This window comes from Oncorhynchus mykiss, chromosome 17, assembly GCF_057628025.1.
Source record: "Oncorhynchus mykiss isolate SJ-2025 chromosome 17, ASM5762802v1, whole genome shotgun sequence".
In the NCBI taxonomy this organism is placed as follows: Eukaryota; Metazoa; Chordata; class Actinopteri; order Salmoniformes; family Salmonidae; genus Oncorhynchus; species Oncorhynchus mykiss.
The window spans coordinates 47,476,453-47,488,711 of record NC_143038.1 but is presented as its reverse complement, the minus strand read 5'-3'; the positions used below and the strand labels follow the sequence as shown (position 1 = coordinate 47,488,711).

The 12,259-nt window shown below is 42.9% G+C and overlaps 1 protein-coding gene across 3 annotated transcripts; it reads right to left on the bottom strand.

The window, feature by feature from the left end:
* Positions 1–314: 314 nt before the first annotated feature.
* Positions 315–11,964, bottom strand: tmem88bl (transmembrane protein 88b-like). 3 transcript variants are annotated; one of them, XM_021569356.3, is made up of 3 exons: positions 11,297–11,964; positions 8,847–9,144; positions 315–2,045 (listed from the first exon to the last, which is right to left on the bottom strand). In XM_021569356.3, exons 2-3 carry the CDS (start codon positions 9,141–9,143, stop codon positions 1,818–1,820), a joined length of 525 nt encoding a protein of 174 aa, XP_021425031.3. In that variant the 5' UTR covers position 9,144; positions 11,297–11,964; the 3' UTR covers positions 315–1,817. The 3 variants fall into 3 exon arrangements, with proteins under 3 accessions (XP_021425031.3, XP_036806320.2, XP_090061870.1); XM_036950425.2 differs by having other exon boundaries at positions 11,453–11,634; XM_090205744.1 differs by having other exon boundaries at positions 9,072–9,144; positions 11,297–11,466.
* Positions 11,965–12,259: the final 295 nt, after the last annotated feature.

Below are 12,259 nucleotides of genomic sequence, written 5' to 3'. Positions count from 1 at the left end.
TAAAATGTTTACTTGAAATATGTCCTGTGTTACAGTAATGTCCAGAGTTAATAAAAAAACTAAAACAGTCGATTATATTGCCGTGTGAAAATGGGTTACATTAAACCCCAGTTAATATGGCCACATTAGGGGGAAATGAATAAGTGCATGTACGAGTCAGTACATTTGAAGTTGGAGAGTTTGAGGAGTCTGGAGATGACTATCAAACCCTCTCCCAGGCAGAGTGAGTCATTCCACTGCACACCCACTGTACTGGCACTCCCTCTATCACCATTAGTGTTTGAAGTGTGTGTAAGATGCAACATCAACACAAGTATGTCAACAGGTTTATTCTTCAATAACATACATTTACAGAATGTGGATTGGCTACAACCATCAACTGTTCTGATATAGTTCATGGTTCAATAAGTAGAGTCTATTGAGTTCAATTCACTTCAAGTAATTATTTAAGTTGATTCAAATGTATAGCTAAATTATGAGATGGGGATTTTTGGTTGGGTGCTTATGCTCTATACACTGTGTAAATGTGTGTCTGCCTCAGACAACAACATGACTACTGGATGCCATCTTTCCATGAGTAACGTCTTTAGATCTCAAATGATCAGGCTGTATCACAACCGGCCGTGATTGGGAGTCCCATAAGGCGGCACACAATTGGCCCAGTGTCGTCCGGGTTTGGCCGGTGCAGGCCGTCCTTGTAAATAAGAATTTGTTCTTAATTGACTTGCCTAGTTAAAGGTTAAATTGAAAAAAATTATGATAAACAGTGATTAACATACTATTGAGTAATGCTTTCAAAGTAGTAGACCATGTTGGTAGGAAGAGAGGCACTCTATTAAGTCATATCACATAGAACCACACTGTCTCTCAGGAGCAGATTGAGGAATGTCTAGGCATTATCTGATATGAATCATACCACACATCATATAAAGATCTATGTGAGATAATGACAGTGAAATGTCCATGGATTTAAAACTGTATATCTATTTGAACTAAGTGTCCTCGCCATTAGCCTCTACTATGTGTTATTTAAAGATAGACGGATCAAAGACTTGGCATTTCAGCTCCAATTCCTTTTACGGTGGCCGCAATTAAGGGGAATTACCAGTAATGTGTTTACATATAAGTCAATTACTAGGTACATAGAAATGTAACGTTGGTAGGATCTGATAAGTACAAAATTAGTAATGACGGCTCTGTTAAAACACATCAGAATGATTTTTAGCAAGAAAATATGCCAATATACTAAACAAAAAAACAAACACAACAGAAAAAGAAAAGGCTACAATTCTGTCTCATCCCGTTCACACATGGCTGATGTAGAGCAACCTAGGCTACTTTTATGAACTATACTTACATTGAGGTAGCTTACATGGCACTTTTACAAGATGGTGAATATAACGAAATCAATAGAATGAACAAAATCTGCTAAATAAGTAAGCTTGTAAACGTATTTTCCTTCCATTCTTGACATTTGAGTGATAGTTACATTTTTCTGCTACATCAAGATTCACAACCATATAAGTTAGCAGATAATTGAAAATAGATCAATATACATAACCAATACAAATCCACAGAGAAGAGCTGCTAGCATATTCCACCCTTACCTCCACTGTTTCCTTCTGACCAGCAACAGCCCTATAGCCACATGTAAAGCTCTGTCTTTAAACAATTGGACTGGTTCACATTGTATCCATTCGATTGTATGACATTCATTACAGTTTAATAGGACACTAAATAGATTTGACACTGCGATTCTCCAGGACTCGATTCTCTCTTGACTGTTAACCTATTGAACTCTTCGAGCATTGGTCCAATCAGACCCAGGCACGGACATCACCCCCCCAGTCCAAGCCCCGTCCATGGTACCATGCACCTGTTATTGGCTGAAACAGCAGCAGGAGTCGCAGCCTCCGGAGCAGCCCACAGAAGATGGCCGCCGCCACCACCACCAGCGGTGACATCATCACAAAGCCCAGGATGATGAGGGCGGAGCAACTGTTGTCGTCGAGGTAACGGCAGATAGGAGAGGGGGAATCTAGGACCTGCGGGGGTAGAACACAGACTGTTACATTCAGACAGAAACACACTCCAGTGATAGGGACAATTCCATTGATACAGTATGTGTTTCTGAGTTGTTTTTGTTAGTGATGCAAATGTTTGTGCTTTAGTTTAACTGAAAAGAACTGAGGGGGAAGAAGAGGTGTGTGTGTGCGTGTGTGTACACAAGAGGGACCATAAGACGGAAGGTACTGGGGTGTGTGACAGACTCTTTTCCAGTTTCCCTCTGCTGTTCACTGTTCAGATAAGAAGCAGCCCAGAGCTGCCAATACAATCCCTAGGCTGTCAATCACCTGTAAGCACCACAGAAAGAAAACAGGAGAGATGTGTAGAGAGAGGGAAAGAGATAGATAGGAGAGAGATAGAGGGAGGGTGAGAGAGGGAGGAAGGAAGGTGGAGAGAGAGACTGGGATGAGATGAGAGCGACAAGAGACAGATAGGTAATGGAGCCCCTGCTCTGCTTACTAGACTTGATCATCTGTGACATACATTACATAAACCAGGGTATGTGGATCCTGCTCATTGAACATCTCATTCCAAAATCATGGGAATTAATATGGAGTTGGTCTCCCCTTTGCTGCTATAACAGCCTCCACTCTTCTGGGAAGGCTTTCCACTAGATGTTGGAACATTGCAGCAAGGACTTAAGATTTCCCTTCACTGGAACTAAGGGGCCTAGCCCAAACCATGAAAAACAGCCCCAGACCATTATTCCTTCTCCAACTTTACAGTTTGGCACTATGCATTGGGGCACGTAGCGTTCTCCTGGTGTCCGCCAAACCCAGATTTGTCTGTCGACTGCTAAAGTGGTGAAGCATGATTCATCACTCCAGAGCATGCATTTCCACTGCTCCAGAGTACAATGGTGGTGTGCTTTACACCACACCACGGCTGCTTTACACCACACCAGCCGACGCTTGGCATTAAACATGGTGATCTTAGGCTTGTGTTTGGCTGCTCGGCCATGGAAACCTATTTCATGAAGCTCCTGAAGAACAGGTATTGTGCTGATTTTGCTTCCAGAAGCGGTTTGGAACTCTGTCGTGAGTATTGCAACCGAGGATCGATTTTTTTTTTTAAGTTACGAGCTTCAGCACTCAGCGGTCCTGTTCTGTGAGCTTGGGGGGCATATCACTTCACGGCTGAGCCGTTGTTGCTCCTAGACATTTCCACTTCACAATATCAGCTCTCTAGCAGGGCAGACTGACTTGTTGGAAAGGTGGCATCTTATGATGGCGCCACATTCAAAGGCCATTTTACTGCCAATATTTGTCTATGGAGATTGTATGGCTGTGTGCTTTGTTTTTATACACCTGTCAGCAACAGGTGTGGCTGTATACATATTGTACTATATACAGACACTGTCAGCAAGAGGGAAGAAAGAGTGATACAGATACACAGAGTGGGACAGACAGGCAGACAGACACGCTCATGCACACACAAACAGACAGATATTCAAAAATGCACAAAAACACTTACATACAAGTACACAAACACTCAGTGTGTTCTCGTTAGGGCTACATTCTATAAGAACCCTCTGGCATATAATTCTCTCTTTGTCAGCATTTTCAAGAGGAATTTCCCCACCCACCTTAACTGAACGCTGCAACCTCGAGCCATCATCAATCTACACACACACACACGCGCACATGCACACGCACACACACACATTTTCTCCACTTTATTCTTTCTGTCTTGTCAGCATAGGCATGGGCCCAGCTGGGGACTAATTGGCACTAATTCAACAATCATGTCTTCTCATGGATATCCTCTCTCACTGTCCAATCCTTCACTTCTCCAACAGTTGACTGACATTCCCAACTGTGGCAGGCAAATGTAATGTTCACAACATACTATTTATTAGGCTACACATTACACATGCCACTCACATTCTGTATATTTGTACATCCTTCCCAGCCATCACTAATGAAGACGTCTTGAAAATGCCAGTGTCTTCTGGACACTTTAAGACATGAAGAATGAATTAAAATCAAATCAAATAAATTAAATAAATTGCTATTTAATTAAAGGCAACTTTCCAAAGAAAGAGCAATCAGTGTGTTTGATCGTACACAAACTTCTTCCAAATGTCAAAAAAGTTAGCAAACAGCAGTAAAAGCAAGACAAAATACAACAGAGACATATTTGAATGTAACATCAATAATGGAGACAAGCAAGGCCACCTGGCACGGTGCCAACTCTACCAGATGAGGGGCTGAGGAAATATGACCGCACAGCGCTGTCAGAAGGTGATTTGGGTAGTTTACTTTTCGCCAAGGGCAACAGCTGTAGATCTTAGAGGACACTTTGGCATCATTATGAGACTGATAGCGTTTACTGACGTGTCCGCGCCTTGAATCTGGTCCTCGTGGCGTGTCTAAGGAGGACCTCTTCAAAATGCACATCATAATCCTGTTTTAGACACAGTCCACCTGTTCTTAAAGGTGGTCTTACGTGTTTGTCAGACGTTTGGCAGACGTGTTAAAGAGATTGCACGGGATCTTAAGCACTTACAAATCCATAACATATTGTACGAATTGGAATTGGTAACATATAATTCAGATTACAGACTGTTTTATGTATTTTTTGCTGGACGGAACATATCATATACAAAATGGATGACGTAGTACACAATTGTGCACAATTTCCGGGGACCCGTTTTGGCTTGTGAACACTACTTTAAAAACTGCTGGCTAAAATTATACAAAACCTTTATAAAACATCTTTAAAGGAAAATACAGGTTCAAGGAAAAGTTTCCTGTAATGCAGGAAATGTAAAACTTGAAGTTTAATTGAGGATAAAAAAGGCTTCTGAAGTTTGTAATTTCCACTTGATTTTCCCGTACGAAAAATGTATCAACCCCTGATAAAAAGTCAATTCATTATAATCCACATAATAATTCACATGTCCTGTTGCTGCAGGATTATTTTCCTTTTGCATGCAAAATGCATCAGACACTTTCTTTATTTTTAAAGTCTATATCTTGAAAACTTGATTGCTGACATGTAAAACCTTTTTGGGATTGTATCAACAGTGGACTCATGAAGCATACTAAAGGATAGTTTTTGAGTGGAATTTTCCCTTGAGTTCTTAAAAGTGGTCTATTGCCAAGATGCATCCAGCAATATGTCTACCTTTCTCATTAATTTGGGATTGAGTAAAATACTGTAGTATAATAGGCCAATGAAGTGATGTCATCTTCTGGGTGATGTCTGAAGAAGGGTGAGGCTGACAGAGGTTGACAGGGACGTCATATCTTACCCAGAAATGTAGGGGTATCTGTCTGCCCCTGATCCAGGGTGTTCCCAGAGCCAGTGCTGAAGTCACACAGGGTTTGCCCCAGAGTTCTGTACTTGCCCCCTACTCTTCATACTCTACATACTCCCACTTGGACAGATACTTGAACCTCAACGTCCTGTCCCACCCTAAGGGTGTGTCTGTTTGCCTCTGGTCCAGGGTGTTCTTGATGTCGATTCCATGCACAACAAGAACTGAATTCTACCATTCTTTAGATACTTGGGTATGCCCGGTATACTTTTACTGTGTTGGTTAGGGGGGAGAAGGAAGGAATCTTTCATTTAAACTCATGTTCAAACATCTTCATGTTAGAGCACGGCAGACAGACACGTCTATCCACTAGTGGGGTTCTTATTACGTAAAGGTTATTTTAGTTCCATTTAAGTGATAATGCCTGAGAAGCCGGTGCTATCTAGGGTTGCTAGAGACGCGACCCAGTCGTTCAGTCTTTTTGTTCTGTATCTATGGACGCGACCCAGTCATTCAGTCCTTTTGTTCTGTATCTATGGACGCGACCCAGTCGTTCAGTCTTTTTGTTCTGTATCTATGGACGCGACCCAGTCATTCAGTCCTTTTGTTCTGTATCTATGGACGCGACCCAGTCATTCAGTCCTTTTGTTCTGTATCTATGGACGCGACCCAGTCATTCAGTCCTTTTGTTCTGTATCTATGGACGCGACCCAGTCATTCAGTCTTTTTGTTCTGTATCTATGGACGCGACCCAGTCATTCAGTCCTTTTGTTCTGTATCTATGGACGCGACCAGTCATTCAGTCCTTTTGTTCTGTATCTATGGACGCGACCCAGTCGTTCAGTCTTTTTGTTCTGTATCTATGGACGCGACCCAGTCGTTCAGTCCTTTTGTTCTGTATCTATGGACGCGACCCAGTCATTCAGTCTTTTTGTTCTGTATCTATGGACGCGACCCAGTCATTCAGTCCTTTTGTTCTGTATCTATGGACGCGACCCAGTCGTTCAGTCCTTTTGTTCTGTATCTATGGACGCGACCCAGTCATTCAGTCTTTTTGTTCTGTATCTATGGACGCGACCCAGTCATTCAGTCCTTTTGTTCTGTATCTATGGACGCGACCCAGTCATTCAGTCTTTTTGTTCTGTATCTATGGACGCGACCCAGTCATTCAGTCCTTTTGTTCTGTATCTATGGACGCGACCCAGTCGTTCAGTCCTTTTGTTCTGTATCTATGGACGCGACCCAGTCATTCAGTCCTTTTGTTCTGTATCTATGGACGCGACCCAGTCGTTCAGTCCTTTTGTTCTGTATCTATGGACGCGACCCAGTCATTCAGTCTTTTTGTTCTGTATCTATGGACGCGACCCAGTCGTTCAGTCCTTTTGTTCTGTATCTATGGACGCGACCCAGTCATTCAGTCTTTTTGTTCTGTATCTATGGACGCGACCCAGTCATTCAGTCCTTTTGTTCTGTATCTATGGACGCGACCCAGTCATTCAGTCTTTTTGTTCTGTATCTATGGACGCGACCCAGTCGTTCAGTCCTTTTGTTCTGTATCTATGGACGCGACCCAGTCATTCAGTCTTTTTGTTCTGTATCTATGGACTCGACCCAGTCGTTCAGTCCTTTTGTTCTGTATCTATGGACGCGACCCAGTCATTCAGTCTTTTTGTTCTGTATCTATGGACGCGACCCAGTTGTTCAGTCCTTTTGTTCTGTATCTATGGACGCGACCCAGTCATTCAGTCTTTTTGTTCTGTATCTATGGACTCGACCCAGTCGTTCAGTCCTTTTGTTCTGTATCTATGGACTCGACCCAGTCGTTCAGTCCTTTTGTTCTGTATCTATGGACGTGACCTAGTCGTTCAGTCTTTTTGTTCTGTATCTATGGACTCGACCCAGTCGTTCAGTCCTTTTGTTCTGTATCTATGGACTCGACCCAGTCGTTCAGTCCTTTTGTTCTGTATCTATGGACGTGACCTAGTCGTTCAGTCCTTTTGTTCTGTATCTATGGACTCGACCCAGTCGTTCAGTCCTTTTTTTCTGTATCTATGGACTCGACCCAGTCGTTCAGTCCTTTTGTTCTGTATCTATGGACGTGACCTAGTCGTTCAGTCCTTTTGTTCTGTATCTATGGACTCGACCCAGTCGTTCAGTCCTTTTTTTCTGTATCTATGGACTCGACCCAGTCGTTCAGTCCTTTTGTTCTGTATCTATGGACTCGACCCAGTCGTTCAGTCCTTTTTTTCTGTATCTATGGACTTGACCCAGTCGTTCAGTCCTTTTTTTCTGTATCTATGGACTCGACCCAGTCGTTCAGTCCTTTTGTTCTGTATCTATGGACGCGACCCAGTCGTTCAGTCTTTTTGTTCTGTATCTATGGATGCGACCCAGTCGTTCGTTCTAAATGTTCCATTGCCATACTAGCTGGCAACATTCTTATCCCTTACTTGCTAGCCAACTGCGACTAACTTACAGTCACGTCAAACAGTGCAAACAGAATGACAGCAAAGTAGCTACATTTGCGTTTGTTTAAACTGTTTTCTAGTGACATTTATTTGGATACATCCATAACAATAAGCTGATGAGGTGGGATTTCGCCTGGCATAGAAAACGTGCTCTCTCGTCAGGACACTGTCGTTCAGAGGAGCTAGCCAACAACACAGCTACAGTAACACAATCACTTCAAACTGAAGCTGGAAGACTGCAAATGAGTTGCGTTTCATTTGACCTTTTTCAATTGACAATTTTTTGTATATATCCATAAAAATTATGCCAGCTGAATCATGATTTTGACTGGCTGAGAAACGCTGCCTGCCTGTCTGTCTCGTCCCAACTCACAACACGTTCCTTACTGTGGGACAGCAGGAGATTGAATTTGAATATTGAAACAATGTTGCAAATGTCAGAGAGACAAACAGCAAGGTTTGTACAAATTTCTGCTGTTGAAAACTATATGTTAGTCTTATAAGAAAAGTGAGATAATGTCTAGATGCTTTTTATAGTGGAGATCAAGTTTATAAGTTGCTTGGCTGGGCTGATGAGACAATGGATTGCGCAGTCAGATGGAACAGAGTAAATAGGCATTTTAATGTCATAGATTTAGCCGGTGGTAACTTGTGGAATAGACACCGGCTGGAATGCGGTTTTAATTCATCAGCATTCAGGATTAGACCCACCCGTTGTAAAAATGCAAATAGGCTGTTTAAAGGGTTGCCATGGGTTACAGAGCTCAACCTCAGGGCCAATCAGCTATGATCATGATTCTTGTGTGGTTCTCTGGCAGAGTGAGCCAGTGTTCAGCTCAGCATCAGGTCACATATTAACCAGGGGTGGGAGACTGTGAGCGGTACTGACTTGACTGGAGACGCTCTGTGACCTCAATTCTGAGATGAAATCGTACCAAGCACCAGGAAATGGCTGTCATAAGGAATTGGAATTCTAACCACAATATTATGTTGTTGTCAAAGTTTGTGTTAGAGACTTTGAGTAGCGCTATAAGCGGGCCACTACTTACCCGTGAGTGGCAGAGGAAGCCGGCGTAGAGCAGCAGTGAGGCGGGCAGCAGGACCAGGGCAAACACGGCCACCAGGACCAGGACACACACCAAGGCCAAACCCACATTCCACAGCAGCAGCCCCGCACCGCACGCCACACAGCCACAACTGCCCCGACGGCTACCCCATGCGCTGCCCTCACTGTGGGCCGTGGGAGGAGGCAGCATCTTCACCCTCTCACCCACCCAGAACTCCTCCTGCTCCTTCTCCTCGTCGCCTGAGCCCCCCTCGTCCAGATCCAAGTCCACCCCACACATCCTGATGGAGAGAGAGCGAGAGGGAGGGAGGGAGACAGTAGGAGGAAAAATAATAATTTGATACATTTAACCATGTAGTGTTATCAGGAGGAGAATGTCATTTTTCATTGTTGTGGTTTAATCCTACTTTTCCTACAGTCACTTTTTCTCAATTTCCCCACACGTTGATGCATTTACCACTGGGATGTTTTGGCCCACCACACAGCTTTGTGACTAAAGTAATGTTTGATGGACAGCTCTAAAACAGACTTTAACAAACAGAACAAATGTACTATATATTTGGTGTAAAGCTGTCTGATCTGTGATGATGAAATATGACTAATGTGGCTGATTGTCATGTTTCTCACTGTTTTGAGTTACACAAACACAACTTTTCAGGCGATTTACTGATTAAGCTAATTTCAGAATAGGAACCTTGCTAGGCTGTGAGAATGTGAATTACTGGAGGAGGTTTGCTTGTGTAGATTGTCATGATTTGTGCCAGTGCCAGCAACCAGGAGTGAAGCTATTTCAATAATTGAAGTCTGATAATAGCACACCGAACCTCATATGAGTGGAGCAGCTGGCCTTTTCCACATTCCAATAGAGATCCAATCTCATGTATCGGTTAGATGTTTATCCTGTCATATAATTCCTTGATTTAACGCAACACTCAGTTTTAACTGTCATGTAGATATTTTATTTAGCAATAAAATGGGTTTGTAGGCCTTATGACTATTGAGGTATGCAAACAAATCCAGGAAAGGAAAGACCTCGACCTCCCTTTTGCATCTATTACAGTGGGTGAAAGTCCACTTTGTCTCACCGTCCAGAAATGTTTTAACTTCCTTTTCCTGTGTTAACACAATGAGTCCCACCACGACACCGGAATTCATTTGGAATTCTGACCCTTTGTAACATGTGCATGACGCTATGACGCTCAAAAGCTACACAGGAGTTGTTAGAAGGTAAAGGCTTCTTCTACATAGAAGATCCAAGAAATCCAAAGACATAGTGTCTATAATACTGTAATACTCTCACATAGTTACTGTCACAAACTCCAAACTCCACGTTTTGCTTTGCTTATTTGAGCTGTTCTTGCCATAATATGGACTTGATCTTTTACCAAATAGGGCTATTTTCTGTATACCACTCCTACCTTGTAACAACTCAAACGACTCAAACGCATTAAGAAGGAAAGAAATTCCACAAATTAACTTTTAACAAGGCACACCTGTTATTTGAAATGAATTCCAGGTGACTACCTCATGAAACTGGTTGAGAGAATACCAAGGGTGTGCAAAAGTGTCATCAAGGTAAAGGGTGGCTGGTTACTTTGAAGAATCTCAAATATAAAATATATTTGATTTGTTTAACACGTGTATGGTTACTACATGATTCCATATGTGTTATTTCATAGCTTTGATGTCTTCACTAGTATTCTACAATGTAGAAAATAGTAAAAACAAAGGAACATCCTGGAATGAGTAGGTGTGTCCAAACTTTTGACTGATATTGTGTCCATTGAGAGAGAGAGAGAGAGAGAGAGAGAGAGAGAGAGAGAGAGAGAGAGAGAGAGAGATTACTGTTTATATTTCCAACCTTGTCCTCTCCTGTTCTTGTTGTGCCACAAACACAATATAGACTTATATAAAATGTCCCAGTTACCCTTACCATCACACCCAGAGACATTTAATGATATTGTGTCCAATAAAGGTATATGCTATCGTTCTCTTTATCATCACCCCCACAGCCCTTCCACTTAGGCCTATCCCCACCCCATCCCTGTCACTCAGCGGAATCAATAACAGCGATCGATCCCGCATTCACCTCCACACCCCGCCAAGACTCTGATTGATCCGTCATTCTGAATTCAATCAGTGAGACACCTTCACCGACCGGGTGCCGAGCAGCAGCACCGCAGGACCCCCAGGAAATATCACCTCTTATTGAACACATTAATACGTTCTAGACATTCTCACTACTATAAATAACTTTGATAGCCAATACTGTCACAATACAACAATTATTTTCCTCCAATAAATGTATGTTTGTTTGGTGTTGATATACACCTGTTTTTCTCTTAAGATACAGTATTTCACAAAATAAAACAATGCAAGCTGAATTTTATTCCAAATAGGCCTACATGGAATAATGTGACATTTGGAACCTACCTCACTCTGTCTGTCACTATTTCTCAGAAGTCTCCTTTGCAATTGTTGACCCCAGAAACAGGAGCAGGTGCTGCCAAACTCTCTAGAAGATGTCAGAATAAGGCGTTTGCTGAGAACAGTAAAAACAAACAAAACAGCACCTTTTAGGATACGCACCTATTGCCTTTTGCAAGACAGTAGCACAGCGATGCGCGCGTTCTGCATGCGAGTGTATGGATGAGCAGTGCGCGGAGCGGTGCGCGGGGCGCGTGCTGTGAGTGGGTGTAGGTTACTATGTGTGTGAGAGAGAGAGAGCGAGAGTCCACCTCATCACAATCGGAAACGGCACTGTCCTCTTCAACATTAGTGACTTCACATGCACGCGGTGGAGTGAAAGTGAAATAACGGGGACGAGCAGAGCACACCAATAACACTATTAGCCTATTCACCAGTTTGAATGATGTCCCACTTCAGGCACGTGCACAGATAGGGCTCTATCTGTGTCAAGGTCGCCACCCCCTGTCCGTTGTTTGCGCCTGATAATCTGCCCTGTAGAGAGCTCGCACGCGCCCGGTTGCGCCCTTTCCCCAGTCTGCCCTGTATGGAGATTGCGCGCACCCGGTATCCAAACATGCATGGCTTGAGAAATGCGGTCACTGGTAAAGTGTGTACCTAGTTCAAGTGTACCTAGTTTAAATATCAACAGTGCTGCCACAGTAGCATAACATTTGATTAACACTTGATTTAGCCTACATCATCATAATTCGGTCTGGTTGGCTGATGAGTGAATGTTGTTGCAGAAATAAATAGGCCTATTCTAAGAAAGAAAATGTCTCGCTACAGAGGCATTTGGTAGGCCATGTTATGAATTTGAAGATATGAATTATGAAAGTTTTAAAAAAATCAAGCATGTGGGTGCCCTTTGTTCATTTTGAGCACCTGCCCCCTTAAAGGTCTGTGCACGACCCTGTTCCATTTATATTC